This window comes from Silurus aristotelis (genome assembly GCF_946808225.1).
Source record: "Silurus aristotelis genome assembly, chromosome: 2".
NCBI classification, from domain to species: Eukaryota; Metazoa; Chordata; class Actinopteri; order Siluriformes; family Siluridae; genus Silurus; species Silurus aristotelis.
The window spans coordinates 36,147,323-36,171,090 of record NC_139575.1 but is presented as its reverse complement, the minus strand read 5'-3'; the positions used below and the strand labels follow the sequence as shown (position 1 = coordinate 36,171,090).

The 23,768-nt window shown below is 38.6% G+C and overlaps 2 protein-coding genes and 1 long non-coding RNA gene across 7 annotated transcripts in view; 1 reads left to right on the top strand and 2 right to left on the bottom strand.

Moving 5' to 3' along the window:
- Positions 1-1,545: 1,545 nt before the first annotated feature.
- LOC310716663 lies at positions 1,546-11,472 on the bottom strand. Its single transcript, XR_014530650.1, has 2 exons — positions 11,408-11,472; positions 1,546-1,711 (listed from the first exon to the last, which is right to left on the bottom strand). It is a non-coding gene; the product is annotated as an uncharacterized lncRNA (long non-coding RNA).
- cyp27a2 (cytochrome P450 family 27 subfamily A member 2) lies at positions 1,595-19,285 on the top strand (the record flags this gene model as incomplete). Of its 3 annotated transcripts, XM_083523953.1 has the most annotated exons (10): positions 1,595-1,834; positions 5,258-5,448; positions 5,590-5,789; positions 6,154-6,351; positions 6,566-6,729; positions 7,158-7,324; positions 8,591-8,672; positions 9,179-9,385; positions 9,539-10,235; positions 19,218-19,285. In XM_083523953.1, the coding sequence occupies 9 exons, from the start codon at positions 1,595-1,597 to the stop codon at positions 9,653-9,655; spliced, it is 1,566 nt and encodes a 521-aa protein (XP_083380079.1). In that variant the 3' UTR covers positions 9,656-10,235; positions 19,218-19,285. The 3 variants fall into 3 exon arrangements, with proteins under 3 accessions (XP_083380079.1, XP_083380081.1, XP_083380080.1); XM_083523955.1 differs by lacking the exons at positions 9,179-9,385; positions 9,539-10,235; positions 19,218-19,285 and adding exons at positions 14,352-14,559; positions 14,714-14,858; XM_083523954.1 differs by lacking the exons at positions 9,539-10,235; positions 19,218-19,285 and adding an exon at positions 14,714-14,854.
- A 1,578-nt stretch (positions 19,286-20,863) lies between these two features.
- kalrnb (kalirin RhoGEF kinase b) overlaps positions 20,864-23,768 on the bottom strand; it is a 71,624-nt gene continuing 68,719 nt past the window's right edge. For 2 of the 3 annotated variants that reach the window (XM_083523879.1, XM_083523880.1), the window contains 2 exons: positions 23,451-23,626; positions 20,864-21,348 (listed from right to left, as the gene is read on the bottom strand). In XM_083523879.1, coding sequence (XP_083380005.1) covers positions 21,130-21,348; positions 23,451-23,626 — 395 coding nt within the window. In that variant the 3' untranslated portion in view covers positions 20,864-21,129. The remainder of the gene's footprint in view (positions 21,349-23,450; positions 23,627-23,768) is intronic. The other variant, XM_083523881.1, reaches the window with a different exon arrangement.

Here is a 23,768-nt window from a genome sequence, read left to right as displayed (position 1 = left end):
CTATATAAATATATTTTATTTTATTCTTTGTTTTTTTGTTTGTTTGTTTTTTTTTTAACTCAAGATTATATGCATGATAGGCATCCGAATGGCCCAATGTGACCTGCTGTATAAGCAGAGCTGATTGGACAATTTGCTGGACATCGTGAGGTTGCCTGTAAATGGCTGGCACTTTGTAAAGTGTTGCTAATAATGATAATGAAAATAATAATAAAGATATTTATTTCACATTTCCTGTGCCTCAGGTCTTTTTTTTTTTTAATGCTGGGTCATTCTGGATTTATGTGAAAATATTATTGTTTTGTGTAAAGTTTGTCAATTGAAATTATATTTATATAAGAAAATTATTCATCTTGCCTATCTTCTGTATTTCAATTTTTATTTTATTATAATAAGTTGGAAAAGTTGTGATCAAGCAGTTCATTTTAACAATTAAACTTTTGTGACCCAATTACATTTTTTTTTTTTTTTTTATATGTAATGAATTTTTCTCAAATTTCACAAGCAAAAACACCACATGGTTCATCCCCAGCAGAAGATATTGAACGTCTTCCCAACTTCATAAGTTTCTAATTCTCTCCATCCTTCTCCCTCCTGAGGAAAATCTCAACATCTTCAGCTCTGCTACCTCCAGCTCCACCTCCAGTTTTTTACTCAATGCCACTGTCTCTAAACCATACAACATCTCAGGTCTCACCACAGTTCTATAAACTTTCCCTCATTCCCCTTCTCTCCAGCGCATACCTCTACCTCTCCAGGCTCTTCTTAACCTGCTCCCTACTCTCACCACGAATCACAATATCATCCACAAACATCAGCTCTTTCTCTTTCTCTCTCTCTCTCTCTCTCTCTCTCTCTCTCTCTCTCTCTCCCCCCTCCCTCCCTCCCTCCAGAGACTCCTGTCTGACCTCGTCCGTCCATCAGCAGTGCAAACGGAAAAGGGCTCAGAGCCGATCTTTGATGGAGTCCAACCTCCACCTTGAACCAGTCAGTCGTTCCTACTGCACACTTCACACTGTCCTCAAACATGTCCTGAAATGATGTCATATCCATTCTTCAATATATAAACTAGGGGATGAGCTGTCAAGAACTTTTGCAAATGCAAAAACATGAAAACAAGACCTAGGAGAATACAATAGATTCAAATGATTCTCAGGGTCTCAAGGCAGATTCCATTCTTATGAGTGTTTAAGAAAGCAGAGAACGCCTTGCTGACCACGACGGCCCACCCCTAACTCTAAACATGTAAAACGCCTCCGGCAGAACTAGATATCTGATGTGCGCATGTGCGCAAACGTTGGTTCCCAAACCTTCCCGTGAAGCCTCGCCTGGACCACCAAACTGAGCATTGTGAGTTCCGGTGTCGCAGGGTGACCACAGCTCGATGTTTTGGGGGGCTTTTGTTAGATTTTTCGAACAGGCTCTCGATCAGTGTGGTTATAAATAGCGCTGCTCGGTGGGGGGGAGGGCGCGTGTGCTTCGCTCCGCCACCAGGCTACGCGTGCGCCTCTCCAAAAGTTTTGCCCGAGCCTTTTTCCCCCCCCGCATTTTTCTGTAATTAGCGCAGCTCGTGAGACGCTTGTCGGCCTTCACCATGAGCGCGTGCGGAGCTCTACGGGCGCTCAGCCTCACAGCCGCACACTGCCGCAGATCCGCCGCGGTACAGGGGCTGGTGGTGAGGAGCCTGAAGTCACAAGCAGGGGACCTGAACCTGCAACCTGGGACTGTGCCCGAGAAATTAAAGAGCATGGAGGAGATGCCCGGTCCCAGTCTCTCCACCACCGTGTACTGGCTCTTCGGGAAAGGATACGCAGATAAAAGTCACGCGTTACAGGTTGGAAACTGCTGCTACTCCTACTTCTGCTGTTATTGCTACTGATTACCACAAACAATATTATTACTACTAATCATAATAGTTCCACTAATAGCTTTATTACTACTTACATTATTACTACTACTAACACTGTTATTACTAGTTACTGGTAACACTTACAAAACTATTAATACTAATAGCGATATTACTACTAGAGCTGCAACTAACAATTATTTTGATAATTTATTAATCGCACGACACCCCCCTCCCACCTCCCAATGAATTGGATATATTTTTTATTAGATGTTTTGCTTATGATAACTGTTTAAAACCCTCATTCAATGCAAACGCTACATACCGAGTTTAACTTTCTTTCATTATTATATTTTAACGCTTATAGTGGCTGCTTGTTGAGGAGTGCATGTGGGATTTTCCCTTTAAACAACCCTCATGCTGGCTAAAACAACAAACAAACAAACAAAACAAAACATTTGAGTATGCAAGGTGAAGCAATTTGTGTAAATCAATATTTGTATTTCAATATTAAATATAATTGTAAGGAATTATCTCTATCCTCTGTCGCTTGGACAGATTCCCTGAATTCAGCCTTTCCTCTCAATCTCTGGTCTCCTGCAAGTCCTTGGGGAAGTCTCAATGAAACACACGAGTCAGCTTTGAAGAAGTAGATGCCGAACTCGCAAACATCCCGAACCATCTAGAGACGTACCAGTGCCAATTGGATCCCACAACATGTGTGGTTTTGACATTGGACCTCCTGGAGTGTTAAAGACTCTGGCATGGAGAAGCTGATGCTGGATCTGTGATGATCAAAAATGTTGAGCTCAGTAGCTCCTAGTTTTATAACCATAAAGACTGTATAAGACTGTAGAAAGATCATTACTTATAATCTTACACTCCAGTGCTCATGTTAGTTCTCACTCTCCTGTGTTCTGTATTGTTGAAAGATTTATGATCAAACTCTTGATGTCACCCAAATGAGGATGGGTTCCCCTTTTGAGTCTGGTTCCTCTCAAGGGTTCTTCCTCATTACATCTAAGGGAGTTTTTTCTTGCCACAGTTGCCACGGCTTGGTAGTAGACGAAGGCTATGAAAAGAGAATGGAAGGGAGAAACAAAGCAAGCTAACAGGCTTGATTAAAAAAAAGAAAAAAAATATGCATTGGTGTGCATATTTAGATTATTATCGATTTTATCAATTAGTTGTTGCAGCTTTAGTTACTACTGTTACTAAAACTATTATCACTACTAAACTACATTACTACGACTAACACTGGTACTACTACTACTACTACTACTACTACTACTACTACTAAAACTATTATTACTACTACTAACACTACTAATACCACTACTAACACTGGTACTACTACTACTACTACTACTACTAAAACTATTATTACTACTACTAACACTACTAATACCACTACTAACACTACTACTACTACTACTACTACTACTACTACTACTACTACTATTACTACTACTAACAATACTAATACCACTAATAACACTGGTACTGCTACTACTACTACTACTACTAAAACTATTGTTAATACTACTAACACTGTTATTCCTACTGTTAATACTGTTACTACTACTAACACTACTAATACCACTACTAACACTGGTACTACTACTACTACTACTACTACTACTACTACTACTACTAAAACTATTATTACTACTACTAACAATACTAATACCACTAATAACACTGGTACTACTACTACTACTACTACTACTAAAACTATTATTACTACTACTAACACTACTAATACCACTACTAACACTACTACTACTACTACTACTACTACTATTACTACTACTAACAATACTAATACCACTAATAACACTGGTACTGCTACTACTACTACTACTACTACTAAAACTATTGTTAATACTACTAACACTGTTATTCCTACTGTTAATACTGTTACTACTACTAACACTACTAATACCACTACTAACACTGGTACTACTACTACTACTACTACTACTACCACTACTACTACTACTACTACTAAAACTATTATTACTACTACTAACACTACTAATACCACTACTAACACTACTACTACTACTACTACTACTACTACTACTATTATTACTACTACTAACAATACTAATACCACTAATAACACTGGTACTACTACTACTACTTAAACTATTGTTAATACTACTAACACTGTTATTCCTACTGTTAATACTGTTACTACTACTAACACTACTAATACTACTACTGACACTGTTACGTCTACTACTAAAACTATTATTACTACTAACTACTAATATTGTTACTACTAAAACATTGCTATTACTAACACGATCAGTATTACTAACTACTAACACCATTACAAATTCAAACACTCTTACTACTACTAACATCAATATTACTACTATTAGTACTACTATTAGTACTGTAATTACAGATGTATTACTACTAACAATGTAACTCCTACTAACTAAAAAAATCATTGTCACCCTGGCACAGATGTCTTTTATAAACTGCTGATCTCCTGGAAAAGAAAATAAATTTCCCCACTGTGGGACGAATAAAGGTATATCTTAAAATAAATTTCACGCACAGGAGACTCGAAAGTTTGCACAGAATGGTGTTAAAATTAAAATAATAGATCCTTTAAGGAAAAAAAACCCAAAGATTTTATAATTTTTTTCTAATGGCAAAATGTAGAACAGTTTCTCTCTGCACCCATAAAGAATTGAACATGATACAAGCAGCTACAGGATGAAAACTAATTTACATGGTGCTAATTCAGGTCCTGACAGGTACAACTGGTTCTTCTTCTTATTTTTAGCAAAGATTTGATACTGAGGGACGTTGCTGAGATATGCAAAGAAAGAATTTCACTGTGCTGTAAAGTACAGCAAAAGGTATAAAGCACAGAAAAAGGAATCACACTCGAGTGATTGTTGAGTTGAAGTTTATTTCTAAAGTTCTTTTCACAATAGACATTGTTTCAAAACAGCTTTTATAAATGTAAGAATTAGGAAGAAATCTTTAGAGGAACCAGACTCAAAAAGGGGAACTCATCCTTATTTGGGCGATATCAAGAGTGTAATTATAACTCTTAAAACAATACAGAACACTGGAGAGTGAGAACAAACATAAGAAGTAAAGTCTGGGATTATGAGTAATTTCCTTTCTACAGTCTTATACAGCCAATTTATGTTTGGAAACATTATGCAACTCATAAAACAGCTCAACTTTTGAGATCATCATAGATCCAACACCAACTCCTCCATGCCAGAGCCTTTGAACACTCAAAGAGGTCTAATGTCCAAACTGTACATGAAGTGGAATCCAAATGGCGCTGGTACGTCTCTAGATGGTTCGGGATGTTTGCGCGGTCACCATCTAATTCTTTGAAGGTCCATAATCTCCATGTTGTGTCCCAAATCACAGGTGGAGCACAAGCGCCTGTACGGGCCCATCTGGCGCTCACGGTTTGGGCCATTTGACATTGTGAACGTGGCGTCAGCCGAGCTCATCTCACAGGTGATCCGTCAGGAGGGACGGTACCCAGTGCGCACTGACCTTCCTCACTGGAAAGAGTACCGCGAGATGAGGGGTCAGGCTAACGGGCTCCATGTTGGGTGGGTCTCTTTCAGCACCCAGCACTGATTCATAATCATATGATTATCAATCACTTGATCTGATTAGAAGTCATGCTCTTGTTTGATCTCCAATTGTTTTCTTGATTGTTGCTCTCAGTGCACACTTTCTGATCCTAACAGGACAGGTGAGGAGTGGCACAGAATGCGCAAGGCTCTGAATCCAAAAATGCTGAAGTTGAAGGAAGCGTTCGCATACGCTCCAATCATTCACGACGTGGTGTCAGATCTGCTGCTGAGAGTGGAGCAATTGCGTTTGCGCAGCCCGGACAAGAGCACCGTGTTCGACCTCGCCTCAGAACTGTATAAGTTCGGCTTTGAAGGTCAGAACTGGAGTCAGTCAACCGTTATTATTTTCAATGTGATCAAACCTCAGATGAAATGGGGGATGAATTGGAACGCTGGCTGCACCCTCACCTACATTAATGTCTACCTTTCTCAATACCCTTATGGCTGATGAACACAAATATCCATGAGCACACTCTCAAATCTAGTGGAACATCTTCCCGGAAGACTGGAGGGAATAATAAGAGCAAATTGGGACTAAATGTGGAATGCAATGCTCAAAAATCACATACTGTACTGATGACTAGGTGATCCAATATTTTTTGGTAAAAGTTGGCAATAGTTATGGAATAACATGTAACTCTCTGTGTAGTCATAGTGCTTCTTTCTCTGTTTTTTCAGGGATTTCCTCCATCCTCTTCGAAACACGCTTGGGTTGCCTGCAGGAGGAAATTCCGACAGAAACCCTCCGCTTCATCAAGGCAGCTAATGACATGCTAACTTTGTCCGAGACTGTTCTGTTTTTCCCTCAGTGGACTCGTGATATATTCCCTTTCTGGAAAAGGTTCATCCAGGCCTGGGATGATCTCTACGATGTAGGTATGCTGCATGACATGATGTCTCTGGGAAGAGAGAAAGACGGGGGCTTCTTGTTTGTTTTTGTTTGTTTTTAAACACATATCGATGTGATCTGTCTGGCAGTTCTATTGCTGGTTAGAAGCACTGGCTTCATCCCATGTGCAAGAATTAAAAGCTGCTACGAAGTAACACAGAATCTGTTTTAATGTATCACCCTGAATGTGCTGGGCTTCAGCACAGAATTTGATTGACAGGAAGGTGAAGCAGATGGACCAGAAGATGCAGCGTGGAGAGAAGCTGGAAGGCATGTACCTTACTTACCTGTTATCAAGTAACAAACTCTCCCTGGCAGAGGTTTATATCACCATCACTGAGCTGCTGCTTGGAGGAGTCGACACGGTGAGTGTGTGTGTGTGTGTGTGTGTGTGTGCGCGCGCGCATGTGTGCTTGTGCCTGTTTTTGTGCTTGTGTGTTTTTATCAGTTCTAATGATATTCTCAAGCTCTTTCATGCACATAGTTGAATCAGGGCCAAAACAGTGAAAGGGTGGGGGATGAAAACCTGTTGTTACATCATGAATAAAACACATTTTTGTTGATTCTCAGTAACAATTCAGGTTAATTTTTTTTTTTACTAACCTCAAGAGAGAGGAACAAAAAAACAAGGGGAAAAATATAATTTAACTTACATTGTTACTAAACATGTTCATTATGTATATGTTCCTATATCAGCGTGTACTCGAGCATTTTATTCCTTACTCATTACAAATCCCGTGTTCTTGGATTCTGTAAAAAGGACTATAAATGAATTTTCTCCTCTTCCTCTCAGACATCTAACACCATGTCCTGGACTTTGTATCACCTGGCCCGTGATCCAGAGGTGCAGAATCGTCTCTATCAGGAGGTGGTGTCTGTGTGTCCTGACAGGAAGCTTCTGAGCACTGAGGACTTGAGCAGAATGCCGTACCTTAAAGCTGTTATCAAGGAGACACTCAGGTACACAGCAGGATTACTCAGGACATATGAGTCCTGGGCATAGGGATAATTAATTGGTTTAAATAAAAGTTCAAGGAGGACAATTTGTTTTTATTTATTTGTTCAAACAAAAGTGTTAGACAGGCTGCATACACTCAGGGAAATCTGACAAACAAGTTCTTTTCCACATACTTGAGAAACGCATTATTGTCCTGTTTATTATCTTTATATCTGTCCTCGAAGGAAGCTTGCCCTGCCTCTTTATTGAGCCTTATCATGACTTGTGCTCAGAAACCAGGTTAGAAAAGTTGCAGATATTGAAGTCAGTGGTAAAATTCATGTACAGGATTGCAGAAGTAGAAAAAAATATGGACAAGAAAAAAGAAGTACTGCGTGTTTATATATTAAAGCGTGAAGCAGGAGTACTTTCGTTCTACCAGAAAGCGTTCTCAACCTGAATAACTTGCAGCATGAGAGAAATATCTGAAATTCTTTCATTCTGTAGAACATTTAGCAACAGCAGCGCTCGACTATGACAGCAGGATGACGCACTTCTCACAATCAAAACGGGAATACATCACCAACCCACAAATCAGCACCAGAATTACTCAACTCATTACAAATATTTCATTCTGTATATAATGAATGTGTTTCAGGAAGGAATTTGAAGACTTTTGTTATAAATTGGAATGGTGACTGCACCCCAGGCCTTCTCTTCACCTGACTTTACCTTTGTGGCTCAATGAGCACAAATCTCCACAAGCATACAACAAAATCTTCTCAGAAGTGTGGAGGTCATTAGAAATGGAAATAGGGCCTACATTTGTAAAGAAATGTTCAAAAAGCATGCATTAATTTTATATTTCATATTTTATTTTATTTTATTCCAAAACCATACCTTATTATGTGGCCTCCACTTTACAGGGATGACTTTTACCATGATTTTGGGTTGTGTCTGATTCCTTAAAGGCTACATGTATGCTGTGATATTCACAATCCACCACACTTATCACACCACACTTGGAAAAGTCCCAGATCAATACCCTCCTTCACCAGTTTTCACTTTTGGTCTTCTCCTGCATCTCCTGGAATTCTGGAAATCTTCATTCCATGGTTATAGATTATGTTTCCATAGATGGAATTCTGGCTTTCTTCACTGAGGCTGAGCTAATGTCCTGACCAGATGTTATATGATTTCTGTCTCTTTTTTGTCAGTCAGGTATCAGTGAGAGACAATTTTTGCCAAATTCCTGGACTGTTTAACGGTTTGTATTTCTGTCTTTACAGATTGTATCCTGTTGTGTCTGGTAATGGACGCCTCACTGCGGAAAATGAGGTTGTTGTAGGTGGTTACTGGTTCCCAAAGCAGGTAAAGCCATATACAATGTATAACATTCTTTAAAGCAGTGGTGTCAAAACCAGCCCTAGAGGGGCCAAAATTAAATACTGGGTCTAAATAGATGGTCACACAGTGTCAGCATTTAATGAAAACCAAGACAGACAGGATACAGAATAGAGTGTGAAAATAAAGCGGTAAGTAAAAGCAGTACATTTTGCTCTTATGCACATTTTGCCTGAGCAAGATGCTCAGTGTTGTTTCTTGGTTGTCAATTCTTTAATGTTTGAAGGTTAGGTTCAGTGGCAACTCTCAGCATGCTTTTGTTAGTTGTTCATAACAGAGAAAGTTGAGCACATAGATGTGTACTTCCAAATTTGCAGAGCTTTCAAGCAGCCAGAAGATAGATATAGGGCACCATTTCAGGGATGATTTCAGGGATGCATCGCCCACAGACTCCACAAACATTGCCAGTTATGACAAAAACATTGCCAGTTATGCTTTTAATAAACCCATTGCCAATTTTGTCCTTTTTTCAGACACAATTTCATCTGTGTCACTATGCTGCGAGTCACGATAAAACAGAGTTTCCAGATGCAGAAGCTTTTATTCCAGAGCGCTGGCTGAGGGGAGGCCCATTGCATTCCCAACACCACCCTTACAGCTCCATCCCATTTGGAGTCGGGGTCAGGGCTTGTTTGGGGAGACGAGTGGCTGAACTAGAGATGTACTTTGCTATTTCTAGGGTGAGTTTATATATGTTAGATTCCTTGTTTGAGTGATGTCTGGGCTTTCAGTCACTATGAGTTCAATTAATATCTAACATCAATATATGCAAAGTCTTTTTTGATTTATGGTTTGATCCCTGAACTACCCTGAATGCCGCTTTTCTCTCCCAGCTGTTGCAGCACTATGAGGTGTGTCCCTTGGATGGAGCTCCTACAGTCCACCCCAAAACGAGGACTCTCCTAATTCCTTCCAAACCCATAAACCTGCACTTTGTCCCCCGAACCTGAAGGTGGAGCTGTTCAACAAGAAAAATAGGGGAATAAGAAATAGAAGTACACAAGTGCTTTTAGATTTGTAAGTTGTATAAGTGCAATAGGAAACTGCAGTGGCCCAGAACAGAATAATTCTGTTTAATTGTTAAATGCTCTGTCAAATTGATCTATGCAAATTTCAGTAATATATTAAATATATTAAAATGTGTTTAAATTTCTATAAATCTGATACGATTTTGAGGGCCACATTTGTATAGCGAGTCTCTAAAACAGAGAGATTGTTTTTATTCCTGCTAATTTTCTTGCTCGCAGCATTTATGTATTATTGCTTAAAGCGCACTACTTATCATCTTTATCCTTATCTTTACTCTTTTCTTGCAAAATACAAATGTTCAAGCAAAGGTCATGAACTATAGACTTTGTACACCGCTGAAATTGAAACACTTTCTGGTTTTAATCTAATAACTATTTTATATTAATGCACTCATTGTAATACATCATTGTGTTTATAGCAAATGTGTATATATATAGTCTTGATTATTTTCTATTAACAGCGTAAGTATCCAAGTTTGATATGTGTTATGGTTTAAAAACAGTTAAAATATATAAATATTCATTGCAATAACCTGTATGTAAGAGAAAATAATAAAATATCGAACTTCAAGTAATTAAATATTGCCTTTAATGTTTAAATGCACTGCACTGGAGGTGTAAGGGTGTGATTTAGATTCCTGTTTATTCTGTTTTCATATGCCGTTTCATCCCAAACGAAAGAAGTTCATTTAGACAAGAGTTTTAGGAAAAAAGAGAATGTTTGACCTTATTTATTAACACTTTCCTAGCTGAGATCCTCCTATTTATTTAAATATTCAAAGACAATGCAGTGTTTAAGTGCTAACAAATAAAAAATGCGGATCATGAATCTTATGAGCCGCTTTGGCGACCCTACTGGGAGAAGCCGAAAGAAGAAGAAGGTACTAACAAGCTGCTCGAAACGTTTTAACGTGTGCGTTCCAGTGAGCATTTAACTGCATTGGACAAACACAAGACTAATATACTGTATTACAGAATGTTTATTTTTTTTTCAATCAAATGCTTTTAAAGCATTGAATAAAAACTCTATTTTTGCTGTATGGTTGAACACTAAGGGAGAGAGATACAAAACGAACTCCGAAACAGTAATTTTGCTTTTAAGAGCATTTGAAGGGCGTTAATTCGCTGTGATTTTGTGCAGCTTTTACTTATCTTTCTGATGTTATAACAGTTATGTTACTCTTCCTATATACACATATATATATATATATATATATATATATATATATATATATATATATATATATATATATATATATATATATATATATATATATATATATATATATATATATATATATATATATGTATATATAGGTAAGTGTGTGTGTGAATGTGTATGTATATATCTTGTGACGGCACGCAGCAACAGGCCAGCGCTCCACACGCAACTGCCAGACGGGTGCTGAACGGACAGCGCCACTTCAGCACCCGTATCGTGGAGAGCTGCGGCGCACATGGCAGGAGGGCGAAGCGGCTGGAGCCGAATGAGGAGAGTGGCAACTCTTTACCCTCCCTGAGTCGAGTGAAGAGTGTAAAAGGGGTCACGAAGGATAGCGGGTTGGAGAATGTGCGGAGCTCTACGGGCGCTCAGGCTCACAGCCGCACACTGCCGCAGATCCGGTACAGAGGCTGGTGGTGAGGAGCCTGAAGTCAGAAGCAGGGGGCCTGAACCTGCAATCTGATGCGACTGTGCACGAGAACTTAAAGAGCATGGAGGAGCTGCCCGGTCCCAGTCTCTCCACCACCGTGTACTGGCTCTTCTGGAAAGGATACGCAGATAAAAGTCACGCGTTACACGTTGGAAACTGCTACTACTCCTACTTCTGCTGTTATTGCTACTGATAGCACTGATACCACACACAATATTATTACTACTAATCATAATAGTTCTACTAATAACATTATTACTACTAACATTATTAAACATAAATAGCATTTGAGTATGGAAGGTGAAGCAATTTTGTGTAAATCAACATTTGTATTGTATTTTGCAGACGGCAAGTTGACATCCATGCTTTAAAAAAATTATATTAAATATAATACAACATTGTTTTGACAATTTATAGTTAAACAAAATACATAGGCATTTTGCTCACTTGTGAAGATATAAGCATCTTGAATATATAATCAATGACATTTTGTATAATTAATGATATACTGCATAAATGAAATATACAAACTGCTGTAGTAGACGAAGGCTATGAAAAGAGAATGTGTTTTTAAACACATATCGATGTGATCTGTCTGGCAGTTCTAATGCCCATGTGCAAGAATTAAAACCTGCTACATTGCTGCTTCTTGTTTGTTTTTGTTTGTTTTTAAACACATATCGATGTGATCTGTCTGGCAGTTCTGATGCTGGTTAGAAGCACTGGCTTCATCCCATGTGCAAGAATTAAAAGCTGCTACGAAGTAACACAGAATCTGTTTTAATGTATCACCCTGAATATCACCATCACTGAGCTGCTGCTTGCAGGAGTCGACACGTGTGTGTGTGTGTGTGTGTGTGTGTGCGTGTGTGCGTGCGTGTGGTTCATTACAAATCCCGTGTTCTTGGATTCTGTAAAGAGGACTATAAATGAATTTTCTCCACTTCCTCTCAGACATCTAACACCATGTCCTGGACTTTGGATCACCTGGCCCGTGATCCAGAGGTGCAGAATCGTCTCTATCAGTAGGTGGTGTCTGTGTGTCCTGACAGGAAGCTTCTGAGCACTGAGGACTTGAGCGGAATGCCGTACCTTAAAGCTGTTATCAAGGAGACACTCAGGTACACAGCAGGATTAATTAGGACATATGAGTCCTGGGCTTAAGGGTTCGAGACAAAATTCAAGGAGGAGCATATATTTGTATTTATTTATTAATTCAAACAAAATACAAATAATTTGTGCACTTATTTTACTAAACAAAAGAGGAAAGTGAATACACTCAGGGAAACGTGACAAACAAGTTCTTTTCCACATACTTGAGAAACGCATTATTGTCCTGTTCATTATCTTTATATCTGTCCTCGAAGGAAGCTTGCCCTGCCTCTTTATTGAGCCTTATCATGACTTGTGGTCAGAAACCAGGTAAGAACTTGCAGATATTGAAGTCAGAAGTAAAATTCATGTACAGGATTCAAACTGGATGCAGAAGTAAAAGAAAATATGGACAAGAAAAAAGAAGTACTGCGTGTTTATATATTAAAGCGTGAACAGGGTTATATGTGAAAAAACCTGGGTCGAAGCGGAAGATCTTGACTGGCCTGCTATCAAGCTCTGTCCTTAACAAAATGGAAGACCTTTGTTATAAATTGGAATGGTGACTGCACCCCAGGCTTCTTCTTCACCTGACTTTACCTTTGTGGCTGAATGAGCACGAATCTCCACAAGCATACTACAATTAATTTTATTGTCCATATATTATATTAGTGTTTTGGAAATTTAATTCCAGAACCATAGGTACTAATGTGGCCTCCACTTTACAGGGATGGCTTTCACCATGATTTTGGGTTGTGTCTGATTCCTTAAAGGCTACATGTATGCTGTGATATTAACAATCCTCTTCACCACACTCATCACACCACACTGCAGAGTTCAACGGTAACAGATGTTATACTGTTTAGTCAACGCGTTGCATTCTGCAAAGTAAAGAGTAAATGGTACGAAAAGAGGTTGAGAGTAAATCTATCACCACTAGGCGGCGCTGTTTATCAACAAGAGTACACTGCATGAAAGAAAGAATGCAGCAGATGATTAAAACATGGACAACATTTCTTGGTCCATTTGTGCAGATCTGTTTAAAGATTCAGGTCCTTTAGCTCCAACAAGACCATGTTCCCAATAGGCTCATTGCAGTAATGGGATTCCAAGTGAATTAAATTTAATGGCTCAGCTCACCTTAGAAAGCCGACTTATTCAGATTCCAAACGACTCATTGTAGTTACGTGGAATTCTGTGGAGGAGGATGAGCTAAATTGCCTGAACAGATGTTATAAAATTGATCAGAGATAGTGCTGCAATAGCTGGGAGAGAAAAGCAGCATTTAGGGTAGTTCAGGGTTCAACCCATAATTTATAAAAGACTTTTGCATATACTGATGTTAGATATTAATCAAACCCATAGTGACTGAAAGCCCAGACGTCACTCAAACAAGAAATCTAACATATAAAATCACCCTAGAAATAGCAAATTACATCTCCAGTTCAGCCACTCGTTTCCATCTCCAGTTCAGCCACTCGTTTCCCCTTATATGCAAAAGTCTTTTATAAATTATGGTTTGAACCCTGAACTACCCTAAATGCTGCTTTTCTCTCCCAGCTATTGCAGCACTATCTCTGATCAGAGATCAATTTTAACAAAGAAAGTTGAGACACACAAATGTGTACTTGCAGAGAATTCAAGCAGCCAGTAGAGGGAGATAGAGCATCATTTCCGAGATGAAGCGGGGAACGTGTGCATCGTCCACAGACTCTACAAACATTGCCAGTTATGATAGAAATATATTACCTTTTGGGTCAGATATAATTAATTAATCCGTGGGCCAGGAGAGGCCCAGGGGTCTTGAGTTTGACATGTCTGTTTTAATCAACGTGCTTTTAATGAACCCATTGCCAATTTTGTCTTTTTTTTAGACACAATTTCATCTGTGTCACTATGCTGCGAGTCACGATGAGACAGAGTTTCCAGATGCAGAAGCTTTTATTCCAGAGCGCTGGCTGAGGGGAGGCCCACTGCATTCCCAACACCACCCTTACAGCTCCATCCCATTTGGAGTCGGAGTCAGGGCTTGTTTTGGGGAAACGAGTGGCTGAACTGGAGATGTACTTTGCTATTTCTAGGGTGAGTTTATATATGTTAGATTTCTTGTTTGAGTGACGTCTGGGCTTTCAGTCACTTTGGGTTTGATTAATATCTAACATCAATATATGCAAAAGTCTTTTATAAATTATGGTTTGAACCCTGAACTACCCTGAATGCCGCTTTTCTCTCCCAGCTATTGCAGCACTATGAGGTGCGTCCCTTGGATGGAGCTCCTACAGTCCACCCCAAAACTAGGACTTAGGACTCTCCTCATTCCTTCCAAACCCATAAACCTGCACTTTGTCCCCCGAACCTGAAGGTGGCAACAAGAGAAATAGATGGATGAGAAATACAGGTACACAAGTGCTTTTAGATTTGTAAATTGTATAAGTGCAATAGAAAACTGCAGTGGCCCAGAATCTGTTTTTTTTTTTTTTTTCAGATTTTTCAGATTCTGTGTCAAATTGATCTATGCAAAATTCAGTAATATGTTAAAAATGTCTGAAAGTTAAAATGTTTGAATGTGTTTAAATTTCAGATTTTTAGGGCCACAGAGAGATTGTTTTTATTCCTGCAAATTTTCTTGCTTTCTGCATTTATGTATTATTGATTAAAGCGAACCACTTATTATCTTTATCCTTATCTTTAATATTTATCTTGCAAAAGTCAAGAAATATAGACTATGTACACTGCTGAAATTGTAACACTTTTTGGTTTTAGGCTGCAATATTTTTTTTAGGGTGAAATATTTTTTTTTTATTTTCACTGTGCGCCGATTTCAGCCGAACAACCGATTTCCTGTTACTGCGCGTCTTTTTTCACTCCGCTGGTGTATAAAGTCCTGACCCTCACTCACCACAGATGTAGACTAGTTTATGGAGATAAGATCAGCAGGCAGAAGGCAGTGAGAAGTTTGGGGTTAATGTGGATGAGACAGAGGGAGTCAGTGATTAGAACATGACTGAGAACAGACACATTCATGATCATCATCATCTTTTCTCTGCTTGTGTTCTATATGTGGATTTTCAGCCTGGATACATTCATTAGGTAACAACATTTTAATTCGTTTTTTATTTATATATATATATATATATGTATATATATATATATATATATATATATATAATATATATTATATATATAATATATATTATAGGAAAAGTAAATACATAAATAAATAACTAAATAAAAAAAAAACGCAATTAAAACCTTCGGCAAAAAATACGTTTATCCACGACGTCCTTTCTTAGATATAAAATAAATAAATAAACTCCAGATAAAAATATTTTTAATCAGTAAACTTTTGTTTAATTTCTGCGCCAAGTCTCAAATCAAACACCAAATCCGCCATGTTTTACACAATTAACCCTCTAGGTGGCGTTTTGTGGGTTTTTCCCTCATAATGACGACACAAACTTAAATACTGTCTTTATTGATCGTACAGATTAAAACAATACATCATTTAAATCTGTAAAATGTCTATAATTTTATATATATAAGCTTCCTGACTTGACTTGAAGAGGTGCAGTCTCTCCGGTATCACCTCATTAACTGTCCGTGTGGAAACATAGCAAAGGCTCTTAATGATGTCCACACGTCTCTGCACTGATATAGCCTTTATATTTAATCACTGTACATATGCTTACATACATATCACATGCTGTAAATATGATACATGTTTAACACCTCCAAGCTGCCAGTTTTGGGCACCTGAGCAAGCACTTAACTCACTACTGCTCTTTTAGTAAATTAGATCATTAAGAGTCGCTCGGGATAAACACTTCCAACAGGAAGTGGCCATATCTCGCTATCTTTGTCTCTCTATTTTCTCTATCTTATTGTCTCTGTGTCTCTTTTAGTAAATGTCTCTGCCTCACTGTATATGTCTCTCTCTTGCTGTCTCTTTATTTGTTTCTCACTCTTTCTAAAGCTGTGTCTGTGTCTCCTTGTCTTTGTCTCTGTCTTTCCTGCTTATTTACATGTCTAACAAAGTTTTGAATTTTGAAAGTAATGCCATTAGCGATCGATGATGAAAGACTTTCCTGGTTCGATTCTTACCTCTAGTTTCATATTGAACATTATAAGAAGTTTTAAAAACGGAACAATAAAAGGTCATTAAAATTGGTTGCTGGTAAATCATGGTATATCAGTGGTGCAGGTGTTGGAGATGTGGTTCTTGTACCTGAGTCACTTCTCATGGACTTCGAGTAACTGAAAGAATGAACAGGAAGGAGACGTTTTGACCCTCTACCATCATGACCTAAGAGAAAACAGTGGTCTCTTAACTATAGAAAAAGCAAGAGTCCAATAAGCAAAGCCTTGTTTGTCACCCTTCTGGTAGTGTAGTGGTTAGTAATGCAGCCTCTGCTATCTGACTCACCCGGTTCAATTCCTACCCCTTAGCTTTCCTTTAAATTGTTTAAAAAGTTTTATAAAAGAACCAAAAAAGGTCCTAAAAATCAGGTTCTTGCAGGAGATCCTGTGGCTCAATTGGAAGAGCTTTGCCTCTGGGTTGAGAGGTTGCTGGTTCAAACCCCAGCCAGGACTCAAAGTTAAGAGTGTGGAAGCTTCCAGTGACCATAGTGAGGAAGGTATCAGAAATGGCTGTGTGGGAGGTCGGTTGTAGACGGTATCAGAGGACATATCCTGAACCAGGGGGGCAATATTCAGGCGTCTGCCCCCCTGGCATCTGAGAAGCTGAAAACAGGGGGTTATAAAGCAAAAACATCCAAAAAAGTATGAACATAGGCTCCTGGCCAAAAAAATTTATTTAATAACCTTTTTCTCCTCCCCCTAAATGCAAAACTACCACATTTTATTTCTTCTGAGGCTGTAACCCAGCAGGTCTTCACAGCCTTTGTTCACTGTCACCCACTCCATTGCTCACCACACACTAATTTCCACACAACTTACCCAGTGTGGGGACAAGCCAGATTTGAACCAGCAACCTCTGAGCTCAGAGGCAAGGCTTTTACCACAAAGCCATCAAGTCCCACAACTCACCTTCTTTTTTGGGGGGGTTTATCATCTGTTTCATGCTTCAAAGCAAGCAATTCAGACCAAAAAGAAACACAGAAAGCAGGATTCGAACCCTGAACCCCACCAACAGCAGAACACCAGTCTTAACCCACTGAACCATCAGGAAGGACAGGCTGTGCCAATTGATTAGAGCAGGTCTATCTTTTCTTTTAAAGACAGACTTAGGAAGCAAACCCATATCGTGACTAGCAGGATTTGAACCCTGATTTATGCTATTAGCACCAGCATTAACCCACTGAACCATCAGGAGGGACAAGCTGGGAAGCTTGTTTAGAGCAGATCTATCTTTTTTTTTAACCCATCAAAACAAGAATATGAAGATGTAGGAATCAGGAATTTAACCTACCTCATGACTAGCAGATAGAAAGCCAGGTTTGAACCCTGACCACCAACATTAGCAAAGTACCAGCCTTAACCCACTAAACCATCAGGAAAAAACAGGATGGGAAGCTTGATTAGAGCAGGTCTATCTTTCTTTTCAAACCATCAACACAAGAATTTAATGCTAAAGAAAGATGTAGGAAGCGAATACAGGTGTAAGTAGCACAAGTTGAACCCACATTGCAAATAGCAGGAAAATAGCAGGATTTGAACCCTGATCCTACCACCAGCGAGATACCAACGTTAACCCATTGAACCATTGGTGAGGACAGGCTAGGAAGCTTGTTTAGAGCAGGTCTATCTTTCTTTTTAACCTATTAAAAACAAAAATATATCGCTAAAGGAAAATGTGGGAAGTGAATCCTGATCGTGACTGGCAGGCAGAAAGCAGGATTCGAACCCTGAACCCCACCAAAAGCACAACACCTGATTTAACCCACTGGACCATCAGAGAAGACAGGCCAGGAAGGTTGTTTAGAGCAGGTCTATCTACCTTTAAACTATCAACGCAAGAATATAAAGCTAAAGAAAGATTTAGGAAGCAGGAACATAACTGACATCGCAACTAGCAGGATTCAAACCCTGATCCTTACCATCAGCGAGGCACCAGCCTTAATCCGATGAACCATGGAAGAGATCAGACTGGGATGCATGTTTAGATGAGGCACAAGCCTTAAACCACTGAGCGACCACTGCTGAAAAGCATGTGTGCTTTTTGGAGGGTTCATACTTTGTTTCATGCCAGCGCAGTAAGAAAGAAGGCATGTAGGACCGGCTTTGAAACCTTATCACCAGCGTGGACTATATTAAGGACCATGTTCAGGCACAAGCCTTAACCCACTGAGCTACTACAGAAGTGCTTTTTTTTTTTTTTGGTGGGATTATCTTTCATTAAAGACCAGGAAATCAAGAAATTAATCCAACACAGAATTGAAATGTTTTCAGAGTGGACAAGGTCCAGAAGTTTTATTTATTTATCTATCTATCTATCTATCTATCTATCTATCTATCTATCTATCTATCTATCTATCTATCTATCTATCTATCTATCTATCTATCTATCTATCTATCTATCTATCTATTTGCTGGATTCTCTGTAAAATGACACTTTTTATTTGTCTTTTTAACTTCGAAGAAAAATTGAGGCTGGTGGGAGAATGACTTTTAAATGAATGTTTTAGTAACATATAAATAGAAGTAAACAGAATATATAGGTTTAAACATGGCATTGATAATTTAATGCGGTTTGAGAGAATTCAAACTGGTTTAAAAAACAGTTAAAATGTATAATTATTTATTGCAATAACCTGTATGTAAGAGAAAATAATAAAATATCGAACTTCAAGTAATTAAATATTGCCTTTAATGTTTAAATGTACTGCAGTCGAGGTTTGAGGGTGTGATTTAGATTCCTATTTATTCTGTTTTCATATGCCGTTTCATCTCAAACGCCAGAAGTTCATTTAGACAAGAGTTTTAGGAAAAAGAGAATGTTTTACTTTATTCATTAACAGTTTCCTAGCTGAGATCTAGCTTTGGCGACCCCTACTGGGAGAAGCTGAAAGAAGAAAAACAAATGCTAACAAGTTGCTCGAAACGTTCCAACGTGTGCGTTCCAGTGAGCATTTAACTGCATTGGACAAACACAAGACTAATATACTGTTTTACAGAATGTTTTTTTTATCAAATGCTTTTAAAGGATTGAATGAAAAATCTCTCTTTTTGATGTATGGTTGAACACTAAGGGTGAGATACAAAACAAGCTCCGAAACAGTAATTTTGCTTTTAAACGTTTGATTGGACCAAGATATGTGTTAATTCTCTGTATATTCAAAATAGACATCTCATCAGTTCACTGTGGCACTAGTCTAAAATGAAGCACCAGTGTAATATATTTTTATTTCTGTCATTCTCTTTTATTCCACTGCTCTTGTTTTGAAACCCAAATAAACCAATCCAAAAAGTCCAAGATGGAAAAAATTGCCAGCTTTATTACGAACCACATTCCAGAGATTATCAAGTGAAATACCTGCTCGATTTCTTTCTTTTTTTTTTATGTACACATAAAGATCAGCAGGAAGAAGCTGCAATCATGAGGCCACTCGAAACTGCGAGAGCGGATACTGACCATTAGAGCTTTTTATCAACAACACTGATTTAATGAGCTTTAATTAAGTAAACTTTATTATTATTTTTTGCCTACTATGAACTGAACGGTTTTTAATCCGAAGAATGTCAAATGTAAAAAATAATATCTCGGACCGAGGCGGCAGTGTGGACTACCTTTATTTATCCGATCCTTTAGGCTAAGCAGCTTTGTTTTGTCTTTTTTTTTTTTTTTACCCTATTTGTCTTTCTTTCTTTCTTTTTTTTTGTCTCCTCTGGTTTGTTTTCTATCATGGCAAAAATATTATGTACAACTTTCAAATGATACAGAATAATACATTTAAAATTCTTAGTTACATTAAAGGTACAATGATGAGCATCGTGACTACTGTGGTATTGCACAACTTGGCATCTTTGTGTTAACTTATGGAAAGATGAAAGTGCAGGATGGTTTTCTTTTTTTTTTTTTTTACCTTGGAAATGAACTGCAAATAATAACAAGGAGTAAAATAAAAAAAAAAAAGGGTGAGGGGGGGAGAGGGGGCGTTAAAAAAAAATAGTACACAGTGTGCAAATGATTTGGCATAGACAAAAAGAGATAGAGCAAAAGAAAGAGAGAGAGAGAGAGAGAGAGAGAAAGAGAGAGTTCTGTTTGAAGAGAACAGTACATTCCAGAGCAACAGAGAACATCGAACACTGACATTCAGAAACATCCACACTTAATGCACTAACAATTTCACTTCAAATTCCTCTCTATACAAGACAATCTTTTTATTATTATTAATATTATTATTATTAATATAATTTATTAATTCTCTTTTTGTCTATTATGACTCGTATTAACAGTAGCGATGTCACATCCAAGTCTAACTTAGCGTACATCTCCAGTTCATAGCTGTACTGCAGTAAGATGTAGGACAGGTGGGACAGGTGGGACAGGTGGACTCTGACTGTGAATCCTTGGCGATGTCCCGGCCTGTTGTAGGTCCACTGTTCTCAAACTAAACACTGGATGCTGGCTGCTTCGTAAGTCGTGAGGTTTTTTGAATTCCAGAGTTTAGGACCTGGGAAAGGGGCGTGGCTTTACCGGGTCGAGGACAACACGTGTCCCGGCACCCAGCCTTCCGCAGCAGGTGATTGGGTGTTGGCAGGTCGATACACCAGACACATATTCTGCTGATTGGTGGCCAGGATTTGCACCTTCTCGCCCACGACTACGCAGATCTCATCCTCCTTCACTGCGTTGTAGTCCAGCGTCACCATCACTGAAGACAAGCCGTTACACTCCGCCTCGTCTAGGTCCTGCAGGTCATCACACACACACACACACACACACACACACACACACACACACACACACACAATACAAAATGTTCACTTTAGCCGTTATTATATTATTGTTACAGCTAATATTTATTTATTTCTTCTCTCTTCTGATTTTTAACAGTTTACACTTCATGTAACTATGAACTTAAATATACTGAACATCCTGGTTCAATTCATTGTGTTTTATTAATACATAGAACTAGTTTTTTATTTACTTTTATATTAATTGCTCTGTAAATTGTTTTCTCTTTATAAATACAGATAGTGATATATGCCCAAACAATGTTCCACTTACACCGACCAGGCATTAAATTATGACATTATAACTTTATGACCAGTGAATTGGCTCCTGTTAGTGAGTGGGATTTATTAGGCAGAAATTAAACATTTTGTCCTCCAAGTTGATGCAGGAAAAATGGATGAGCGTAAGGACGTCTAGACGACTGAGTCAGAGCATCTCCAAAACTGCAGCTCTTGTGTGCTGTTCCTGATCTGCAGTAGTCAAAATCTATTAAAAGTGCTCCAAGGAAGGAACAGTGGTGAACCAGCGACAGGGTCGTGGGCAGCCGAGGCTCATTAATGACTGGTCTGTGTGGGCCGAGCCAACAGACGAGCTCCTGTAGCTCAAATTGCTAAAGAAGGTCATGCTGTTAACACTCGATGTGTCAGAATTGTTTTAGCTGCAAAAAGGGACCAACACAATATTAGGCAGGTGGTCATAATGTGATTAGTGATTGGTGTATTTACTGTATACTTGCTGCCACAACTTTACCTGTATATTATACTGTTTTATTATTACTATGATTATAATTATTTTCCTGGAGTATATTTAATAATGTACTGAATATATATATATATATATATATATATATATATATATATATATATATATATATATATATATATATATATATATATATATATATAGTCTACTTTTGACGAGTCAGGACCTTGACCCATGCCGAATATTCGGCTGGGCCGGGCTCTGAGACGGTTTAAAAATAAAATAAAGCAGTGCAGCTCCTTCGGTCTGCTCCATCAGTGACAGGCTGATTTATTGCAGCCCTAGAAAGCAGGATCCGCCAAGGCCAAGATGCTTTATGAAGAGAAGGAAGGAGAGAGAGACATAGAGAGATGGAGAGGGACTGCAGACCGAAGAGAGATGAGAGAACAGAAGGTAAACTAGGCCAGTCGTCCTGCTAAGAATAACCGTCCACTCCTCTCATAAAAGATGGTGTGGGTGTGATCCGTGCAAACACTGGAGCCGAACAGAGGCACTGCGATTATTTCGCCCGCTACAGGACCAGCATTAGGTCTGGACATTACATTCTGAAGCTTACATCCTGCAATGAAACGATTTCATGTCCAAATGACTTCCTGGAGTGGGTTCAGAATACCCATAATGCATTGTGTAGAGAGTAGGTCAGGCACCAGTTCAGACACTTGTCTAGTGGTCTAAATAAACAATTTTGGTAGGAGGGGCTTAGTGTCACTGTTCTGTCAATCACACTGACACTAGTCAATTATTGTAGTCTTTAGGTTCATGCATGCAGAAGAGGGTAGATAGCACTTTTCTCTGATGGTGTTATGATAGATAGATTATTAAAAATATAAATAAATAAATAAATAAATAAATAAGAATGATGCAGACTGCATAAATCAAGCAACAAAATCAAGCAACAAAAATCTGCCATGAGGCACACATCCGGCAATTAAAACCGTCCATGTGGAAACATAGCAAAATGTTCGTTTGGTGTCCTGATGATTTACGTCATTTAAAACACCATAATTACTTTAAAACAAGAATATTTTGTCTTCATGCTCTCTGTTGAGTTTGGTTTCACCCATAATACACATACATTTGATTAAATAATCCATATTTGTCCATGGCCATGTTAATTAGAGTTAAAAAAAACGGAAGCTCAATGGATAAGATGTTAAACTTCTGATCGGACGGCCATGGGTTCAATGCCCAGCAAGCTGCCATTGCTGGGTCCTTGAGCAAGTCCCTTAACCCTCAATTGCTCAGCTGATGGTAATATACTGGTACAAATAGATGAGATTCATGATTCACTGACCTCCTCCTGCTGCTTGTTGGGTTTGTGGGCGGGGCTGTTGTTGGAGGAAGAGGAAGTGGGCTTGAGCGGGGTGGAGGTATGCGAGGATGAGGACCGACTGCTGCCGGACGCCTGCCGACTTAAAGATTGAGAGGATCCGGTTTCCTTCTTCTGGTATTCCTGTGGGTTCTGGAGCGCTGTAAAAAAATAAATAATAACATCTATCAGTGTGAAAAGATTTGTCTTAAGTCTGTGTTTTAAATGAGGGCGGAGCTTATTTCTGGGCCTGAAAAATATTAGCATAAGCCTGAAGAAACAATCCAGCTCATCAATTTTTAA